This window comes from Sphaeramia orbicularis, chromosome 4, assembly GCF_902148855.1.
Source record: "Sphaeramia orbicularis chromosome 4, fSphaOr1.1, whole genome shotgun sequence".
Taxonomy (NCBI): Eukaryota; Metazoa; Chordata; class Actinopteri; order Kurtiformes; family Apogonidae; genus Sphaeramia; species Sphaeramia orbicularis.
Window position 1 is genome coordinate 7670877 of NC_043960.1, and position 22332 is coordinate 7693208.

Genomic DNA, 22332 nt, shown 5'->3' on the forward strand with positions numbered 1-22332 from the left:
GTGCCTGCATGGTCATGTATTACGTCAGGACCTCTTTTGCGCAGGGTCGCATTCAGTTCATACTCAAAACTGATAGAAGTCGCATTTAATGTGTAATATGAACGAGCACACAAAAAAAATCGGACTTCACCAAAAAAACCTGAATTGTGCATTAAGACCTTCTGTCTCAACATAGCCTCAGTCTCACAATTCTTAATTAGTTCTATAGGTGTGACTTTTGTTGTTTATTGGTGCGTACTAGTTTTTGTGTTGTGTCGCTGTGCATCTTTTTTGCACTCCAGATATACCCCGATCAGGTCTGGATTCCCCCCTCCCCACAGCTGCAGACTGCTAGTCACTCCTTGCATATAATGCTAATGCTACACATCTCTAGGTTTATTAATTTTGTGTGTGTCTTTGCTCTCTCAGGGCCCCATGTTTTTGTCTCGATAAATTCCAAAAATGAAAGAAAATGTATCAGCTACTACTTGCAGTCTGTCCTAGAAAATGGTGCAATAATGTGTTGTAGTTATTGTTGTAGCTGCTGTTTTATGCAGCTGTTTCTCCTAACATTGTCCTTTGTTGCTGCAGTCAACAAACAACAGTCCCTGAAGACACCACAGCCTTATTTGGGCCTCCTTTGGAAACAGCCTTTGGAGAACAGAAAACTGAAGGTAACTTTTCCTTGTATCTTTTTTGCTCTATGTTTTTGTCCATTTGTGTGTGTCTGTGTTTTCCTTTATATGAGTAATGGTTCTTAAAAAAATAATAGTGTTGTCAGTTTGCTCCTCACATTGTTTTTATTGTGTCGTATGGTAATCTAATTGAAAAAGGACTTGTGAAAACAGTCTTAAAAATGCCAGCAGAGCCCTGGGTGGCAACATCTCTCTTTTTTCTCCTCTTTCAGTCTGCTGTTTCTCTTCTTTCCCCCTTTCACTTCTTAAGTGTCATGGTTTTTCCCTTAGACACTATAAAGCTGTGGATGGGCATCTGTCTTTACTGAGGTCAAAGTTGGAAATGGGCACTCACAGGTCGTGCTCATTTGCACAGCAAGTTCGTTATTATGCAGATTCCTCTGTCACACACTCTCATTCCAGTCCTGTAGGATTTAGAGATGCAGACTGCAGGAGAGCTCTTAGCTGTTACGCAACTGCTATGTCGAGCATAGCTAACATCAACTTGACACAAATTCACTTTATATATTCATTCAGAAGCTGCTCTGTGTGCGGTGCTGGGAAATTGTAGACTTGATTTAATCCTTTATTTAAACTGGTTGTTTAGGGGGGTTTGTTTCTGATCTTTTTCAAGATAATTAACACTGTATAAAATAAAGACACACAGATTGCTTTCATGTACAATATGTAATAAAAAGATATAGTACAGCCTTTAAAATGTGAAATAAGAGACTGAGAATGAAGAGATGAATGTTTCCAGATACGAGATGATACCTAGTGTTTGCGATGCACTTAATCCTTTCTCAGTATAGTAATTGTAATATCACAGTGTTGATATATGTCAAGAATTCTAGAAGTAAAAAACAATTACTAGAGGATACCTTCTGACGTTGCAGCACATTTTGATAGTGTGCAGATTTATCTTTGTCTTATTAATGTCTATCTTTTTTTCACGTATTCATGTAAGAATAAGAAAACATTAATAGTGTTCTGGTGGCATTTCTCTTGACATGGCCTATTCTGTCCCTTCCTGAACCCAGTGGTTCTGTCTGAGTGCGATGTGTGGGGGGCTCCTCTGACAAACCCCGAATCCCCTTTGACAAGATCCTTCCCCACAGGAAGTAAGTTTTGTGATGCCCCGTTCATTGTGCCGCCCTCCCTCATCTCCCTGGACTGACTGCACAGATCCATCAGCTCACCTCATGAATCCACTCATCATGTGACTAACAGAGACGCCAACTGACACAACCACTGTGTCACAATAACACCCGACAGACAGCTGTTTCATTTCATGAGCCATTTCACAACCAAATGATCCAGTTTTGGTTGTCCTCTATAACATGGGAGGGGTTCAGTCCTTGGCTCCCATACACCACCACACCCTCCCCTTGCTGCCTCCCCCTTGCATTTGGCATGGTGGTGATCAACTGTAATGTTCTGCATGACTGGCACTTTGTTATGCTCTGTTCAGGCCAAAGAGTCGCAACAAGACAAGTCTAAAACTTTTACTTAGAATGCATTACACTGAAACATTCTGAAAATCTGTCAGCTTACACCAACAGATCGAGATGTGATGGTGTATTGTTTCCATAGCAACAATGCTCTGTACTTGTGTTGAAACCTGCCAGCTTTTTAGGCTATTTTGTTGTTAACCTTCCTCTTGTGTTTGGGTCGGCACCAACCCATTTTAGGTTTTAAATGTATAAAAGAACCACATAAGCTTTGTTTATTGCATCAAGGCTTTTTGACTTTCTCAGGAACCTCTATTTCAACAGAAGAATACAAAAATAAAATTTCACTAAATTATGAAACGCTCTGGTTGAAATTATGACCTTTGTGTTGTTAGGGTTGGTTTCGACCGAGTTATAAAAATAAGATTATAAAACAGTAATTAAAGCCAAAACTGAAATCATAAGTGCGCTGTCAGCCAACACACTGACAGCCAGCTCCTCTCCCAGTCGTATGAGCTTTTGAGGATTCTCATTTTGCCTTGTTATCCAGTATACCTGCACCAAAACAAAACAAGCAAAGACGGGCATGTCTAGACGTGAGGTCAATTCAGTGTAGAGTTGGTGACTTGCAGAGTTCACATCGAGGGTATACTGACAAAAAAAGGCCCAGAGGCTCGTACCAAACAACAGATTAACAAGGTAACCAAGAGATGAGAAACAAATTAATGATAGATAATTGTTTTTAGTGTATTTTAGAGCTGATTTAGGACATGGGTCAAAGCCGACCCGATAACATAAGAGATGGTAACAGAAAACTAACACAAGAGGAAGGTTAAATTCATATATATTAGACTCTTAGACTATGAATGAGGATAGGGAATTCTGTTATTGATTAAACAACACAAACCTAAAAAACAAAATTGAATTCTGTTTATCCATTGTTTTGAGGATTTGGTATCGCTTCATAACCATTCTGGGAACCAGATGCAGACAAGACTAATCACAACTGTTCCTCTACTACGGGGCGGGTCAGGTTGTAGTTTGATACGATGACAGGCTGCCACCTGTTCTTCAAGTACAGCATTGGCTTTTGTCCATGTGAGAAAGCCTACTATTCCTACCTTAGGAAAGCAACATGAACTGTTCCATCTGCTCTGTAACAGACTGCACTAACCGCAGTACAAGATGAGTTGTTTTTTTTTTTTTTTTATTCATGCACTGTTTATACTCACCTCAGATTCTAGTTCATTTTAATGTTCGGCAATTGATTGCATGTTCCCTGGATTTTGTTATATTTAATGTTGTCAAAATTATCACGGATTTCTTAGAATGATATTATGATTTCCAGAAAGGGGGAAAAAAGGAGTGAATATGTGCTCAAACCTTGGTTAATAACACATCTTTAACATCAAAAATAAACTGAGAGGTCCCCCATTACTTAATCAGTGCCTGGCTGTCTCATAACCACTCAACCACAGAAAACACTAGCATTAACTATGAAGCCATATTTGACCAGGGGAATGGCTGATAATAACACTCCACTTCCTGACAACAGGCGACTCGACAAGCTGAGTCATGTGGTGCCATCATCCCTCCCAAATCGAGATGAGATAGGCCAGTTCACAATGCTGCAGCCTTTTCCGATTGCATCCCGAAATAGTTTTGTCTCATCATGAAACTTTGGTCTGAACTGGGCTTGAAATGAATCCCTATCCTCAATGTGTTGTGACTGTGTTTTGCCAACTGAAAACAATATCATTATGGATTCAAGCTTTTAAAATCATTGTCACTAGCTAATCTACACACACACATATAGGCCTAAGTTTCATAAATAACACTTGACGTTAATGCAGACAACACCCTATCGACAGTCTCTGGTCTCTAATCTCTGATACGATTGATTGAACCATTCATTGTCTCATTGGTTTTATTGCAGCTCCGCCTCCACTTCCACCCAAGAATGTCCCAACTTCTCCCCCAGCGACCAGTCCTCTCTCTGCAGAACACGCTGGTAATGAATCTTATCTGTTTCTGCTTCCCATTGTGTCACCTCAGGATAAAACATTTTCCATTTGAGCTGAATTTACTCTTTATTACTGGCATTCCAACTTCCTGTCTATTTTTTTTTTTTTCATTTGCTTGTGTAAATTTATTGATCTTCTTTCCAAACATGGTCTTTGATCGGTCAATTATTAATATCTGTTTCAGAAGCGCCACCAGAAGCAGATGGCACCAGGAAGACATCGATAGCAGACTTGGACAACATTTTTGGACCAGAGCAGCCTCCCTCAGCTCCAGAGGAAACAAATGATGCCTGGGTCTGCTTCAGTGAGGAATCCTCCGTCCGGCCTCCTCTACCAACGGACCCCGCGCCTCCTCTCCCCTCCTCCCCACCTCCTCCAGAGGAACCAGCACCTCCACTACCAGCCTCTCCGCCTCCACCTGAATCTCCTGCCCCGCCCTTACCTACATCGCCACCTCCTCCAGAAGACCCTGCACCACCCCTCCCTACCTCCCCTCCTCCAAAAGAAGACTCTGTGCCCCCTCTACCAACCTCCCCACCTCCTTCAGAGGAGCCTTCTGCACCTCCTGTCCCTTCAGGTCCTTCTACACCTGAAGACAGAAGTTCTCTTGCACTTTCCACATCTCCACCCCCTGCGTCAAAGGATCTTGAATCTCCTCCTCCTTCTTCTTCGCCCCCAACCTCAGTCCCTGCAGTCACCTCACCGACCGGTGCTCCCTCTCCTCCGAAAGCAACCACTCCTCCTGCGGTGAATTCGCCTACAGAAGAACCCGTATCTCGCTCTCTCCCACCACCCCTCACCCTGTCTCAAGAGGAGCAGCCCAAAAATACAGAGGCCACCCAACCCAAAGAGGACGGAAATGAGACTGTCACTTCACCCAAAGAAGCTAACCAGGGGAGTAGGAGTACGCCTCCCCCGCCTCCTCCCCCCACATACCGGGCAGTGGTGTCATCACCAGGTCCCACATCTGGAGCCAGTGGCACAAATAGCGGTGGGTAGACTGGCTCACTATTAGTAGGATATTGTCATCAGTATTTATGCAGTAAAAAATGAGGTTAAATTTAGAGTTTGTTTTGATGTGAGTTGAAAGGGAATATTATTCTTGGAGTGGATTTTTTGTCTTGGCCCAGTTGGATGCACAGTACTATTTTGCTGAACAATAATGTCCTATTAGCTGCGGTATTGTTCTGAATGACTCATAGTTAAAGGTTGGGTTTTCATAAAACATTTGTATTTATTTATACACACAAATAGTTTGTGGAGTTGTTGAAGATCTTCAGTTGTAAACCAGTTTTATCTAAGAAGCATAATCCTTTAAGGTTAAAGTAATTAACCAGGGATCCAAACACAGAATAACTATGCATATCTTAATACACTGTGAGAATGTTAATCAACTTGTCTCAGTCTTTTGCTCAACATTGTGTGGCTAATGTGAAATTTCAGTCAGACATTAATTTAATCGCAGAGATATTTTTAAGACGCTGCCTGCTAAAGGTGTTAGTGTGTGATTCCATCTGCTCTCTGTGCTGTGAAAGTAACTCTCATTCTCCGCACTATTATTGTTCTGACATTGTTTTTTGTTTGTTTTGTTTTTTCTTTACAGGCTCCTCCTCTCCAGTGCGACCAGCCACACCCTCATCAGTCAATCCCACCCCACCTCCACCTCCACCCCGCCCCCCTTCACGACCCAAACTTCCTCCAGGGAAACCCACTGTAGGGGATGCGGTAAGATCACCAGTTGATTATATTCAGTCATATTGTTGTTCTTTTAAACGTAAGTGTTGGCCAATCTTTTTTGAAGTATAATGTCAAAATCAGCATGTTTTGGCTACTAGGAATAAGCATTTTATTAAAAAAAAACAGACACTACTGCGCAGCTTTCGCATGTTAAAACAGACTTATACAATGGTTTCATAATAGAAGCCTTCACTTTTACAGTTTAAGTGTACAATTTAAAGTTTCAATGTGCAATACTTTCGTAAAATTTTATAATTAACTTTCACAAATGACACTTCTGCACCTCACATCTACTGTGTTTGTGGGCTGTTGAAAATCTACCCTATGTCGGGAAGGTTTTTGTCAAAATTTAGGCTAAACTCTGGTGTTGAGGGTTAAATATGTGATTGACAGCTAATCATTAAGATTCTGTCAAATTTGATCTATTGCTTGACTCTGTGGCTCTTCAGAGAATTAACACCACGCCTCCACGGCTCCTATAACCATGTTATTTTGACTTCAAAGCAACATGAAACGATGTCAAGTCGCCTACCTTTGCATTTAGTGTTTTTGAGGAGAGAGCAACAAAATAAAACTGTTTTTCTTCTGATTTGTGGCTCCTGTAGCTTTACAGCAACTTTCCACCAGCCAAAAACTCAGCTAGGGTCCCTACGCAGTGTGGAAAAATATGGAAGATGAGGGGAGTAATTTCTAGGTCTTTAAGTACAGAAAAAATATAGCATGAAAAATATTTGTTTCTCCATATGATTGCCCCTGTTCTGTTTTCCAAAATAAAAAATCATCATTTATTGATATAAACAGGCAGCCATTAGAGACAAAATGTTTACTCCTGTGGGAGAGCGCTGACTAGAATAAGTACAGTGTTATTATAAGCAAATTAAAGAAAAACACCGTGCAACTGTTGCTTGAAATCTTTAGTGTTAATTCAGGCAGTATTCACAATTAACACAGGCTTATGGCAATGTAACATGCCTTTAAAAGTAATTATTTTCATAGTAAACATCTAGCTATTCACGTTTACAAGCCTACTGTGTGGAATTCGATGCAATGCAGAGGTGTACCGAACAAATACATGTAGCCGATGTGAGGAACACAAACACTCTGAAAGCAGCTTGGCTGCAAACAGAACCCATGTGCAGGGTTTCATCTATATACATTCAGCAACGGTGAATTCTCAGCACCGCTGCAGAAAAACCGAAAACATGACGACAGAGAGTATAACAGAGGCACAGAAGCCGGGTTAGACGTTGGAAGCATGTTGTTTCACTTTCGGTTTCCACAGGTTCCTTAATAACAAAAAGGTTTTTATTTTTTTAACTCAAGTTGGCAAAATCATGTGAACTTGCTCCTCCTCTCCTTCACCATGCCTCTGCTGTGGTGTTACTGTGAGGTCATGTTCACAGCACTTCAGGGAATACTGTGAGGCATTCAAAAACACTCAGTAAATTACAGGGTTTGCCATAAACGAACATTGAACATTCACTGAAAATGTATCGAACCAAAGACCCCTGTACCAAAAACGTACCAAACCAAAATTTTTCTGTTCCGTTGCACACCCTAGTGTTGAACCATTAAATGTCTAATTCTTTCACTGTTTCACCTTTCTATTTCTCTCGTCTCTCCTTTTCAGAATCGCCCCTTCAGCCCCCCAATCCACTCAGCCAGCCCCCCTCCAATTGCCCCGTTGGCACGAGCCGAGAGCACCTCCTCCATCTCCTCCACCAACTCCCTGAGCGCTGCCACCACCCCCACCGTCAATAAAGAGCTCGCCGTGTCTGTGTCAGGTGTGTGCATCATTGACGTTCACTGAGTCATGCAGCTGTTTTCTGTCCGACGCGTTTACAGACAGACAAGCAGTGGAGGCTCAACTGAGCTGCTCAGGGATTGTTGCAAAACAGCCACTAACGCTAAAAGTTTTAATATTGGTTTTATGCACTGACCTCATCCTTGTTGAAATTTTGTGCGTGCAGAAGGAGTCGTGCTGTTGTGTATTCATTTATTCATTTTTAATTTTTTTGTCGACATGATGGCAGTGTGTCCATGTGATTTATTTTTGGGCCTTTTGTGCCAGGGTCACTTTGTGCATTTCATTGCTGGTCTATTCCAAGACTATGCATGAAGCTGTTAACATCAGCATATGTTATTCAGCAGTATGTAATGTCAGACACAGTGAAAAAGTTAGAATATTTTAACATCATCTTTTTATTTTATTAAAAATGAATGAGTCTATAAATTGCCTTTTGATACAGTGTGGATGAAACTTCTCGTAAATATTGTCCCTGGTTTTGATACACACACAGACAGACAAATTGATATTTATTCTTTCACAGCATGCAAGGTGTGAGTGGGAAGTGAGAATATGACACAAGGTGTTAATTTTTAAACTGTCTTGGAAACCCGTCCTGTAATGACTTAATGACATAACAACTCTTTACTCACAGATTTAACTTTAGAAAAGTCAGTTTTAAGGTCCCTGCAGTGCAGAGTTGTGTGTGGATAATAGCAAATCTCAATGGATTGAACCATGAGCCATAGTAGATTTAAGAACATAAATATCCGAGAACAGCATTTGCATAAAAACGGCCTAGTCTGACACATTACCGAAACTGCTTCACTATGTTCAGATTTTAACATTAGACCAGCTCTAAATTTGCATCTTAATATACTGCAGATTAAAACTGCCAGTTCCGCTGCTGTTTTGATTTAGAATTTGTTCGTCACATGTCTCATTTATTTTTTCTTTGAATTGCATTTTAACTCATGCAATTTAAAAAAAAAAACAAAAACGTTTTCCTTTGTTTGATTTGTTCTCTGTTTCTTTGTTTTGCCATTTGTTTGTCTCTTTACTTGTCTTGCGGCTTGTCAGAAGATGATGCTTATGTAGACAAACTGCCCACCTTTGAGAGACACTTTGATTCGTTTGCAGGTATAGTATAGATTCCCTCAGAGAGCGAAGGGTTTGGGGTTTGAAACCGTTTGGGAGAGTGCATCTGTGATCTGTAAACCCACGGTCTTTACCTACAGTGTGCATGATACTGGAAGGTAAAGGCAGAGTGTTGCTGTGTTTTCTTGATTGTTGTCAAATAGGAAGGTAATAGGACAGTGATTTCAGATTTTTAGACGGTTGCAAAAAGCTGCTGGGTTTTTTTTTTCAGTCTAAATGGTTTAAATAATGAGATATCTGTGTCACTGTCCTAATACGTATCTATTTGACTGATCTATTTAAGATGTAGGGACATACTACACATTCACCTTTTCTTTTCAAATACAGCAGCATATTTCACTTTAATATACCATTTTATTCATTTTTTGCTCCTCACACATCTGTACACTTGTAATAGACATGATAGCCTTTCTTTCGCCTCCTTTTTTCACTCAAGTTGCATCTTCTCGCTCATTTTCTCTCTTTCACTCATTTTGTGGTTTCTCACTTGTTTTACCACAGACACAATCTGAGAAAAAATTAAAGCTGTGGTGACACAAAAATCCACACTTATTTCATAATTGTTCCCCCCTCTTAAAAAAAAAAAAAAAAAAAAAGTCGCCCCGTTTGCCCACCTGCCCACACTTGAGACTTTTCTCTCTGTTTTATGACTGTGCACCAGTGAGTGTCTCGCCATGTCACCATGGCAACCCCCTGTCTCTTCTCTTTGCAACACATTGTGTGTGCGCAGAGTGCAGTGCAATCACTCCTAGATACCTTTACTCTGCAGCACAGGAGTATTTGAGTGTTTGTGTGCCGTGTGTTCAATGAGCATGTCTGAAGAGCTCTTTATCTGTGGGCCTTCGAGATCCATATTGTCTTTCTGTCTCTTACTCACACACACATACGTACTTCCATGCATCCTGTCAGATCAGAGCCGCCACTTACGTTTGAGGCGTTTGAAGTCTGGCATGAGAATTAGGTCGTACTTAGGCAGGCGGCAGCTTTTTGGTATTCATGCCACCGTCTCCGCGCTGCTGGAGTAGCAGAGCACAAACCCGAGTTCAGCCGGTCTCCACTGAACGTAAAGCTTCAGTCTGCTCCCACACTCAACCCCTGACACCCACCTGTCACACCTGTCACTCACCCCCTCTCCAGCCATAGAAAAATACAAACGCTAAGCCGCCCTTCCCATCTGACCACCTGCCCTTTTGTTCTCTTCATGAGGCGCTGCTCTGCTCTCATTCGCTCCATCACCCGCTGCTCTACCACTCACCCAACAGCGCACCTTCTCTGGTGGGACCCACATCGTGCAACTGTACGGACTAGAGCAACAATAACTTACACTCAGGATGACTTACACATCTCGTTAAAATGGAGACATTTCAGCATCATGTTCTACATACTCTTCTTGTTTCTTCATACTAAAGCTGCATACTTGTTCAGAGTTATGCAGATCTTTGACCAAATACATGGAGCCACATCATCCAGTACAGCTTTAACCATAATTAACTTATTCCCAACCTTTTTAGCCTGGGACGTTGTAACAGTGCATTATATAAAACTCTGCATTATATAAGAAATCAACAAAATAAAACCCATTTTGTCTTCATTATATCATAAAACCCATTTTTATATTAATCTGCATATCTTAAATTTAACATGTATAAAATTTGCTTGCATTTTGTTGTAAGTTATTATTATTATAGTATATTGCAATGATTCTCTAGTCTTTATCAGTACCTTTTTTCAAGCTATATTAAAGTTCCTATATGTTAGACCCATGTTTCAGCTGACTCTAACCTTATCATCAGATTTTATCATCAGTGACAATTCATTTCAAAAGTTTGTTTGTTTCATTTTGTCAAGTTTCTACATAATGCAGTGTTTTTACATAATGCCTCACTGCAGACCCAGTAAAAATGTAAATTCTTGTGTAGGTCTTTATCACACATTTAATATGGCCTCAGTATTGAGCCGTTCAACCATGGTCACTTCCTACAGCTGTTATGAGTTTCGGTTATTACTCAGTGAATCCATCAAGGCAAAACTGTTTCATTTCCCTTGATACCTTACCATTTTTGATATGTAGAGATAGTTTTCATACTGTTACATCTGAAAAAAAGTAATTATAATACTCTAAGCAAGTGCATACAGTTAATAAATCACAGCAACTATGAAAAATAATTTTAACCTGTTCAGCTTTTGCCATTTGAGGGTGATTCTCTGCAACAATAACAAAATCTCTCTAAATACACCAGTTTTTGGTCTCAGCTAAATAGTTCAGCTTGTCCCTCAGGTCCTGTACACGACCTTCCTTTATAGGTTTGCTCAAAGGTCGAGGCCTCTGAATGTGGGATTCATCATTTCTTTGTGCACCACGGCCACCTCTTCCTTCTGCTGTCTGGTTCTAGCCTCACCGTTGCCCCCTGCAGGGTTTTTTTATACATAGCAGCCGGACTCCATCTGTTTGTGAAGGCAACTGTGCAATATTACAGGCTCAGGGCGCTACAGCAAAGGACTGGAAAGATCTGCATTATGTGATCAGCCAGCTGCCGTCCAGTCACAGAGGAAGATGGGTTTTTGGTGGTAGACATTGTGGTGCTTAAATTGCCACAACTGGGTCACTGATTACTAGCAATAATAATAATGGTAATAATGAATTCCTTTATCTTGGGAATATACTAAGAGAAGCATATAATATGATGGATTTAAAGTAATGATTTGATTTTAGTCCTGCAATGTCAGTCAGATCATCTTGAAATTGATCGTTTGAGAAGATGCTGGTATACCAGTGTTTTTCAACCTTGGATTCAGGACCCCACGTGTCGCCTGGAATTCAAATGGGGTTGCCTAAAATTTCTAGTAATTGCAGCCTTGTAAATCCAAGCTGGACTGGCTGTACATATCCTGACCAAGGAAAACAAAATTCTCACTTGGTGCAGTAATCTCAACCTGACTTTTCTGCCTCCATCCGTAATAATATACATTATATAGCCTAAATGTTGTCTAAAATTAATGTTTATTTGCAACATAGTATAGCAAACTATTACATGATCAAAAAAAATGTATTTTAGCAAAAAAAAAAAAAAGAAATGTCTTCGTTTTGAATGTCTGGGGTCGCCAGAAATTTGTGATGTTAAAATGGGGTCACAAGCCAAAAAAGGTTGAGAACCACTGTGTTTTACAGTATTTTTTTTTTCCCTCAGACCATTAGCATTTCCAAGAAAATGACAAAAATGACGAAGTTGGTCTAATCCAGATCTGGATCTTTTAACCCCTTTAGCCCTATCAGCCCACGGGCGGGCCGATAGGGCTAAAAAATTATATTAATATTCATCAACTATAAAATATAATAAATCAGGACGATGGATGTTTTTTTTCAACTTTTGCTCAAAGTCGAGACGCTAATGTTAATAAAAGTACATCAAAAGTGTATTTTAGTGCAAACTTTAATGTTCAAACATGATTTTTAATCTTTATGGGGTGAAATATACACTATTAAAAATCTCCCGACACAAACAATTAATTTATGCATATCATCGTCAATCCAGCCGGAAAAAAAAAACGGCGAGGATAAAAAAATTCTAATTTCTCTTTTAGTTTGTTACAGTTTACTCAGGCATAGAAATAGATACAATATTTTAGACAATGGGAATATATTCTGTGAGGTCTCTAAATGTCCATAGACACCAAGAACATCCATATGAACCTTATTATTGTGAAGTAATTCTTCATTTACTTTGGGTATGTCTTTTTAGGCGTTTTTCCCCTGAAAATATGGTCAGGGTTAAACAGGTTAAGGAAGTCGAAGAAACCTGCCATATAAAATGTTCAAGTTCAAAAGTGCTTTTGAGTTTGAATCAGACATAGCTGCAGTACCCTGGCTGGTGTAAGGAAATGAAAGAAGTAAAAATCAGGAATGACTCTCAGGTAAAACAGTGTTTATGCAGGGAGAAAAAAATGGCTGCCATCCCTCAAATCTACAGCCTCAGTATCCCCTGTAGTGAAACCCCTGCCCCCACCTGCCTCAACACTGTCCACACCCACGCAAGCACCCTCAAAAAGCATCCTTTCACATCCATGCTGTCACGTCCTGTCCTGGCGGTGTGTCGTCCTGCCGTGGCCCTCTGTTCCACTCCACCTCACTGTGATGTCTGATAGACCTGCCATGTGAGACTCACGCTACTGTCCTTCTCTCCTTCCCCCCTCTCACCCTCTCCTCACCCACTTTCCTCAACTCCTTCCCTCCCTGACATCCCTCTTCTGCCTCCCTCCTCCTCCTCCTCTCCTGCCCCCACCTCCCTCCACCCCCCCCCCTTGACCCCACACAGAGAATGACCAGCCATCCCTTGTATGGTTTGACAGAGGGAAGTTTTATTTAACCTTTGAAGGTAAGTTGTCTCTGCACCAGGGCTAACTGTAGCGTGCACACACACTCTTTGGAGGCTCATTTGTGCAAGCTTCGCCCCCCCTTCCCTGCCCTTCCCCCTCTTTCCTCTCTCTCCTTTTCCTCTTCCTCCTTTTCAATCCCTCCATCGCCTTAACCCATGCCATGCTAACTCCTGGCTGAGCCCCTTCGTATGCCGTCAACTTCGCAGTGGCGTACCTTCTCTTCCTGACATTGTTCGTCTCATTTCTTCAGCCTTTCATTCCCTGAAGAATCATCGTTCTTCGTGTACTCCACTAATATCTCTGTGGTCACTTTTTTTCGTTTTTTGGTTTGATCTTTGGATTCTCTGATCTTCTTTGATCTTGTCAGAATAATTCAGCTTTAACAGCATGTCTGGAAGAAGCATGCACATATCGCTGTCTTTCTCAACGTCTGCTTCCTTTCTTTCCTTTCCCATAGCTTATTCATTTCTACGCAACATATATCACAAATGTAAGGGATATATTTGAAACGATTGCCGTAGTTTTTGGAGTCAAAGAGCAGAGAGAAAAGGGTATCTTTCCACACAAACAACTTGCTGTTGTCACGTGATGTTACTAACACTTTTGTTTCTACTCATTAGAAAATAGTATTTTCATTTCATTCAGCCATAGTTTGCACACCATGTTTTGTTCATTTCATCCAAACATTACTGGTTAGGAAGAAAGAGTCCTGGATTAGATGCTGGAGTGTCTTTCTTCTTCTGTTGATCTTGAGTGTCTTTATGTTGTGTTAACCTTACTATTGTTGATGTGAAACAGAGTGTGTGGCCAGAAAAGCTAAAATGGGAGTTCAGCTCAGTGTGTTGTTACAATGTGCACACTTGCTACGTGTCTTGTCCAACACACTGAAATGCACTCACACTGGTTTAATGTTTGTGTCTTCATGCACACATGTCTCCTATTTCCAGGCTGCTCCAGAGGCCCCAGTCCTCTAACCATGGGGGCCCAGGACACACTTCCTGTGGCCGCTGCATTTACAGAGACAGTCAACGCCTTCTTTAAAGGAGCTGACCCTAACAAGTATGTTGACACATAGCTCACTCACATCTGTGCTTCAGCTTTAGAAACTGAGTTACAGCAACTGGATAGGTTTAGTTAATTGTCTTAAAGAGGTCATATTTTGCTAAACCCACTTTTATTAGTCTTTGGTACATTTATTTGTGTATTTGGACCCTAATAGTTCATCAAGTTTGAATTTGAACCCTCCAGGTGCTGCAAAGCTATCTTGATATTAATTCTAGCAAAAATCGAGTGGATTTCTACACCCTGTTTTAATTCCTGCTTAATTTGTTTCGTTTTATAACTAGTTACGTCCCGACATTTGCACATATAAGGTCAAGACTTCCGACAAACATTTCTCAGAGTACCACATAAGCAGCAGTGGTTGTAGGAAAAACTGAAAATATGTCCAAACTTCAAACAAAAATACCTAAAGTTTCAGTTCTTAGTTGTATTAATGAACACAAGTGGCTGAACAGGACAGAGCAGCAAAGTCACGAACCTGGAGGGGGTGGGGGGTGAAGTGGCTCATGTGCATTTAAAGGGCCAGCGCTCAAAATGACCTTTCTCATGTCATTACTCAGAAATAGGGTTGAAGATGGACCTGTGGAGTTGAATTAATGAAGAACTCAGACCCAAGCATTGCATTTACAGTTTATGTAGACCACAGGGGAATGTTTGAAAATGCATAATTCCATTTAAAAAAGCAAAATATCACTCCTTTAAGTGTCAGAAGCCCAAATCAGCATTTTCCCTACTTATTTCCCTTACCTGTGTTTGTTGAAGTGAGGCAAGAAATGGTACATTAAAAAAAAACCCTATAATTTCACCTCATTTTCATCCATTCTGTTACCAGATGTGTGTGCATAAATCTGGAAGAACTGCAAGAGATGAAAATACTGAACAAAACCTTTTAATCATTAGATCTGAGAAAATTAACTTGGCTTAGGTGGTGCTCGAAAGGCCCTGGGTTCTGCACCTAAGCCTTTTAATTATAGGGAATACCCTGCATATATACACGGATAGTCTTCATCACTGTAGTCATTCCCTCCGTCTGTTGGCTCTGGTCTATTTCTACCACAACTTCATTGTGCTGCAAGATAAAATCTACAGTCCCCATTCTGTGCAAAAATACTAAATTATTCATGTATTCAAATGATGAAAGTTGAGCTGAAGTAATAATAGTGCTTGTGATGTTTCAAGGAACACTTGTGAAAATAGAAATATTCTTCAAAGAATAATGGTGGAATAATGGTTTCTTTATTTTTGCTCGATGAGCCTCCTCAAAAAACAATGATTTCAAACAGTTCTCTGTACAGCGAAAGAATCACACTTTAATCTTTTATTTTTTTTGTGCTAGATGTACACTGAAAAACATAAGAATCATCCTGTAAAACATCATCATCATTGTGGTAATGTCTGGTTGGTGACTGCATTTTCTCTCTGCGGAGTTGCTTCATGCCAGACCAATATCACGGAGCATGCTCAGTTTCTATATTTATACTGCTTTGGATTATGCTGCTAAGAGGAATAATATATTTGATGTAAATTATTAATCTATTTATGGAAATATACTGCACATGGCAGTGCTTCTCACATTTTAATTTGTAACCTTTATTTTTCCTGGCAACACAGTAAGAATAGTTTCTCATTTACAGTGTCAGCCTTGAAGTGCAAGAAAACAAATAGAAACAATAAATAATCAAACGGACAGAACCCCGGGCAATTAATGAAAGACAAATAAATGATCTGTCATTTAGAAACAACCACAAGTTGGACTTTAAGATCAGTTGATGAGAAGGAAAACATATATAATTAAAAATGCTGTAAACGCTGAGAATTATGAAACTGACATAAATACTTGAGAGGTACTTGGTGGTGAATATGTTTTTATATAAGCATCACTTTATGAAACAAATTAGAGGTGACACGAACAATGAAAAACAACTAGTTGATAACCCTTAGTTTAACCCTGTCTTTCTGCTGCTCTTTCTCTCCCAGGTGTGTTGTAAAGATCATAGGTGAGATGGTTTTGTCGTTTCCAGCGGGAATCACGCGGCACTTTGCCAATAACCCGTCCCCTGCTGTGCTAACCTTCAGCATAACCAACTACAGCCGACTGGAGCATGTGCTGCCTAACCCTCAGCTCCTCTGCTGGTAAACACACCGCTGTGAACCCACCACCACTCAGGACTATCTTACAATGACCACAGTTTTTTTTTGTTTGTTTTTTTCAGTGAAGAAGTAATGTGGGTTTTGTGTTTTTTTACTCAGATTACACCATAACTCTCACTTCATTATCCTCTCAAAACTAGTTCCAGTGTCTGTGCTGTGTTGTCTTTTTAAAATATCCCCTGAATGTTGTTATTCCACCAGATTCAAATTTAACTTTAACATTAAAACTAATACATATATACTTACTTTTCATTATATTTTGTATTGATATTAACTCCACGTCCAGAGCTTGTAAGACAAACTTGAGTCTTTTTTTCATCACAAAATCAAAGATTATTACCATCTCATGATTTCTGTAGGCTGATTAAACTGAGAATTCGACAGTTTTATCCAAGGTCTGTATGTATGTATTTTTTAATCAGGAATACATTTCTAAAACTATATGTGAAAAAACTGAAAACATTTATCTCATTCAGCTCAGACGGATTATTTCCTACCGACTCACTCCAGGTATTAGAACTTTCATAAAATTCATGTCATGAATTTTCTGAAGGGGAAAATAAAATATGTAAAAGCTTCTGTTAAGTTCAGGGGCTCTTTCAGAATCTTTCTACTCTACTCTTTTATGATCTTTTTTTTTTTTTGTTATAATAATCCACTTTATTTGACCAATGGAACTGTATTTTCTCATCAGTATGGGTTTTCTTAACCACCAGTGGCTCATTTTTTCACTGGATTGGGCTGAAATTTGTACAAGACGTCCAAGAACCTCTAAAGATAATTATCAACATGCATCATTTAAATGGTTAGTGCTCAAATAAAATTATCAATAGGAATATTTTTTTTAATACCTGAACAGATCTCTAATCTTTAATTTTCAGCAACTAACAATTAGGTTTCGCTTCATAATTACCAGGTATTATAAATATGAATCTTTGTTCATTAATTCAGCACACATGCATTATTTTGCAGTTTCACACTTGTTTTTGTCAAATCTGACTTTTCAGGACTCGTTTCTCATCAGCAGTCGCATCAGAAAATTGTTAAAAGCTATAACTTGCTTTTTCAATCCATTATGAAAAAAATGCCCAACAGACAGAACATGGTACACTTACCTGCATATGAATATAGTTTTACAGCCTGTAAAAACAAAAGTGTTTGTATTAAATACCGAAGTAATATAGTTTACTTATCTGTATTAACACTAGTAAATACAGAGTAATAAAGTAATACATTAGTACATTTTAACTGGGAAAATGCAGTCAGGGTGTAGGTTTTTCAACTGTGAACCGTTGGTTGCAACAAAGTGAACTCGTCTAGAAGTTAAATTTTTTGAGAATTAAAGATTCTGTTTTTAGGTCAAACTAATTTAAATACATGCAGTAGATGAATATATACATTTGTTGAAATTCTCCTTAGGGTTTCTTGGATGTTGAGTAGACAGAGTAGTCATTAGAGAGGCTTACGAAACTCACACTAATGATGAATTTTAGCTCCGAGGTCCAGGTGAGTGGGTTTAGAATGACCTATTTGGCTGAGCGATGACTTCCACTAGTGTCTATGAGTCACTATCACTGAGATCATTTCAGACTCTGAGTCATCCAAAGCTCATTCTGGGTCTTAGATAAACGCTGTGTCATTTTGGTTCTACTTTGCTGAGTCATGTTTGCATATTTTAAAAGTACCTAATAATCCACCCACTTGTGACCCTTAAAATAATATTAAACACTAAGTAAAATACTTATTCTTAATTCTGAATTACTGAATCATGATTAATTATTCAGTCACTGTTGAATAGAAGTGTGTACATGTATTGTTGAAGAAAGGATTTCTGAACTAATTTTCTTCACAGCTGTTTTTAAGCATGTGAAGCATGACGTCTTTTGGCTGGTTTTTAAATTTTTTTTATGTTTTTTTAAATTAAAACTGTCCAGTGAATGTGAATCTCAACTTGTGGACTTCAGTATGATTTTCTCAAATCCTGAGATGCTGTTATCAAACCTAGATCTGTATCCTACAGTTTTACATTAAACTCAGCCAGTTAGATTTTCATTAAAATCCTCCTCATCACTGAAAGTCCTTTTCCTTGTTTCTCCGTCAGCGACACCACCACACAAGCCAAGGCCGATGCCAAGGACTTCTGGGTGAACATGCCAAACCTGATCTCACATTTAAAGAAGGTGGCAGAGCAGAAGCCACAGGCAACATACTACAACGTGGACATGCTCAAGTACCAGGTGAGGTCGACATAACTGGACGAGATAAAACCCCGTGCTCAGGTCATTCAGGGTTAGAGGTCACCAGCATCACTGAACATCAGACAAAAAATTAGTCTGCAGCTTAACCCTATAAGGACTCCCATTATAACAGGCCACCTGGATTTCTTTGTTTTTTTTTTGTTTTTTGCAATAAATGTGTCAGAAAATGTCTTTTTTGCCAATTCTTTTGCATCTTTTTTCAGGAAGAACTTTTCAGTATGTGGCCGTTAATTATCATTATTTTATGTAATAAATGCTTAAAACAGTGTGTTATAGCAAAAAATAAATTAAAAAAAACGGAGGGGATATTTATTATGACAGACAACTGTAATTGCTCATAATGAAATTGTATGAGATGACAGAAATAAATTAATAATAATAATAATGGATTGGATTTATATAGCGCCTTTCTAGACACCCAAAGCGCTTTACATTATTAACCCATTATTCATTCGCTCTCACATTCACACTCTGGTGTTTTTCAACTATTTTACATTTGCTCAAGCATTTTAGTTTGTCTAGAGCATTCTGTTTGTTTATTATTTGTCATTTTTAGCCTGTGTGATAGTCTCTGTTCACTTTCTGTCTAGCTGACCCCAATTCCACTGAGAAAAACATTAATGATCTGCTTCGTTTGCAGACACTGTATCTCTTTCTGTCCTGACTAGCTCTGCATGTGCATTTACATAAATATACATACATTTATGTAATATTTAACAGCTAAAATACAACTATCAATGAACTACACAACTGGAAAAAACAGAGAAAAACAGTGAAAAAAAAATGGTTAAACGCCACAAAAACACACTGGTAGAACACTCCAAAACACCACCATCGCTATTATATACTATTATTTACAAGAATTCACTACAAAAACACTGCTAAAATGCCGCTAATGGCAACAAGTGCTCCAGTCTACTACTTTCTGCTCTGCGTGATTTCACCCCTCCCTGTTGCCATTTGAATTTTCTCAATAGCGCCAACAGTTAAGGAGTTACAGTAATTTAAATGACGGTGAATGCGAAATATGGTGTTGGAGCAACAACCTTCCTTAAAGGGTTAACTTTGTGTGTCCCTTCCTGTGTGTGTAGGTGTCTGTGCAGGGCCTCCAGTCCACTCCTCTGAATCTGGCAGTGAGTTGGAGGTGTGAACCCACCAGCACTGACCTGAGGATAGACTACAAATACAACGGGGAGGCCATGTCGACGCCGATGGCCCTGAACAACGTCCAGTTCCTCGTCCCCGTGGACGGTGGGGTTTCAAAGCTGCAGGCCGTGTTACCTCCTGCTGCATGGTACGGATTAAACCCAGTGGTAACTTTTCGACTGAAGTATTTAATTATTCCTGAAGGCTGCACTTTTGGGGGCAGGGGGCAGCTCTAAACAACCCCCTCACTGACAAACCAAGTATCCAAACTGAAACTCGAGATGCTTTTCCTTTGTCGTGTAATAAAACATTCATCAGTCTGCTTCATCCCCTCTCTGTCCTGTTTTCCTTCTGACAGGAATACAGAGCAGCAACGAATCCTTTGGAAGATTCCTGATATCTCACAGAAATCTGAAAACGGCGGTATGTATAGATAGATAGATGTACTTTTTCATTCCAATCTCGGAAATTGCAGTGCAGGAACAGCATGTGACACAGTAAAAATAGAATATCAGAATAAAAAAATAGAAACACAAGAGCAAACACACTATTCATGATAAATTGGAAGTAAAGACAGAACTGGGTAAGAAATGTGGGTAATTTCAGCAGTAAGGCAGAGTAATAAACTGTAATGTGCAAAATAAATGTAATTTTCCAGTAGGATGGAGGTGCTTAAATGTATGTGTCGCAGGCTTGGTAATGTGCAGTGTTGTTTATTATTTTAAGGATTGTAATGGTCCTGCTTTCAGTTTTAAAACCAGAAATGATCCAAGTTGTTTATTAAAAGACAGCATCAGGGTCAGCCTCGACATCTTTTATGTCTCTGGTTGCATCAGCTCAAAGGAGAATATGAGAATAAGGATAATGAGATGAGCTTCAGAGACTTGGAGCTCCAGAACAGAATCCAGAGCTGTTACTGTCCTGGTGGTTTTAGGGTCGAACAACGACATGACAGACTCAAATCTGGCCTAGAACTATGGAATTATATTTGTGCCAGTTTCTTGAACGAGCAATGATAGATTCTGAGCACACAATTAGAGATTTTGAGCACATAAAAATATATTTTGCAAGCACATCAATTATATTTCAAAAAGAAATTATGCTTGAGCAAACAAAAATCGATATTGTGCTCCATAAATGCGTTTGCATGTTAGTTTTACTCATAATGTTCTCTCACAAATTCTTTCCATGGCGCACAAACAGACCGCTGCGCTCGCTCACTTTCCCCTTCCCTCTCTCGCTCAACCTCCCTCTCCCTGCACGCTCAGGTTGTTGTGTCCGCACGCTCAACTTGACACACGCTACAATTGTGCCACAAAACCAACCAATCGGAGAGCTTGCGGAAGTACACTCTGATTGGCTGTTCACTCTCCAATTAGCTTGCTAGTTACGTTTACCCGGAAAAAAAAGCGCTCGATGAGACAGACACGGATCGGAAGAGGAGGAATTGATTCTACACAAACTTCGATCAGTATTTATTATTATTATGATTATATGGAGCACAATATCGATTTTTGTTTGCTCAAGCATAATTTCTTGTTGAAATATAATTGATGTGCTTGCAAAATATATTTTCATGTGCTCAAAATCTCTAATTGTGTGCTCAGAATCTATCATTGCTCGCTCAAGAAACTGGCACAAATATAATTCCATATAGAACCTCTGATGCACATCTAAACCACATTTCTCTTGTTTGGCGTGTCTAACAGAGATTTAAATGAAATATCTAACACTGATTCCTTTCCCAAATGATCTACTATTGAATATAAACTGTTATGTAGATAGCACTCTTATCTTTTACTCAAGTGAACGGAACCATGCTGTACTGGAATCGATTTGTTGATCTTTAATATTATATCTGATAAAGGAGAGGCTTATTTTACATCCTGACAGGCAATGGACTTTTGCATCTGTCATTGTCACCTACTGCAGATTTGTTAATTTTTTTTTTTTATTTTTTTTTTTGTCATTTTTAGTCACTTTAACAAATTTTTATATTTTTTATTTTTTTTACTTTTCTATTGTATTTCATACATATTGTCTTGTGCTGCTGCACATTTAAATTTTCCCTTTGGGGGATCAATAAAGTATATCTTTTTGATTACAGGATGAAAATCTATTATAGTACATGAAGTTGACTTTTATATTATATGTGTCTAATAATGTGCCAGTAGTATGTAATTGAAGTCACTTGTAATGAATAAAGAGTGTAATATTTGCCTCAATAGTGCAGTGGAGTATAAGTATAAAGTTGCATTAAATGGAAATACTGGAGTAAAGTACTAGTGTCTAGACCCATTCCACCACTGATTTGATTGTAAACAGGACATAAAGTAAAAATATGTCCAACTGCATTAATAAAGAACAAGTGGTGGCAGGCACAACAAACTCTGCCCCTCACACATATTGTAGCTTATTGTGGTATTGATCCAGCTGATGTCATCATGTCTGTGCATGTGCTGATGTCCACATAGACATAGACAGCATAGACAAATTTCTGCCATTATAAGTAAACCAGCATGTTGACCCATG

The 22332-nt window shown here is 39.2% G+C and overlaps 1 protein-coding gene across 12 annotated transcripts in view; it reads left to right on the plus strand.

The window, feature by feature from the left end:
• Nucleotides 1-22332, plus strand: part of sgip1a (SH3GL interacting endocytic adaptor 1a) — a 73441-nt gene that overhangs the window by 42882 nt on the left and 8227 nt on the right. For 5 of the 12 annotated variants that reach the window (XM_030131474.1, XM_030131476.1, XM_030131471.1 and 2 more), the window contains 13 exons: nucleotides 571-653; nucleotides 1694-1774; nucleotides 4041-4115; nucleotides 4313-5119; nucleotides 5732-5853; nucleotides 7496-7649; nucleotides 8732-8791; nucleotides 13123-13182; nucleotides 14131-14242; nucleotides 16223-16378; nucleotides 18498-18633; nucleotides 19746-19948; nucleotides 20159-20223. In XM_030131474.1, coding sequence (XP_029987334.1) covers nucleotides 571-653; nucleotides 1694-1774; nucleotides 4041-4115; nucleotides 4313-5119; nucleotides 5732-5853; nucleotides 7496-7649; nucleotides 8732-8791; nucleotides 13123-13182; nucleotides 14131-14242; nucleotides 16223-16378; nucleotides 18498-18633; nucleotides 19746-19948; nucleotides 20159-20223 — 2114 coding nt within the window. The remainder of the gene's footprint in view (nucleotides 1-570; nucleotides 654-1693; nucleotides 1775-4040; nucleotides 4116-4312; nucleotides 5120-5731; nucleotides 5854-7495; nucleotides 7650-8731; nucleotides 8792-13122; nucleotides 13183-14130; nucleotides 14243-16222; nucleotides 16379-18497; nucleotides 18634-19745; nucleotides 19949-20158; nucleotides 20224-22332) is intronic. The other 7 variants (XM_030131481.1, XM_030131482.1, XM_030131472.1 and 4 more) reach the window with 6 other exon arrangements.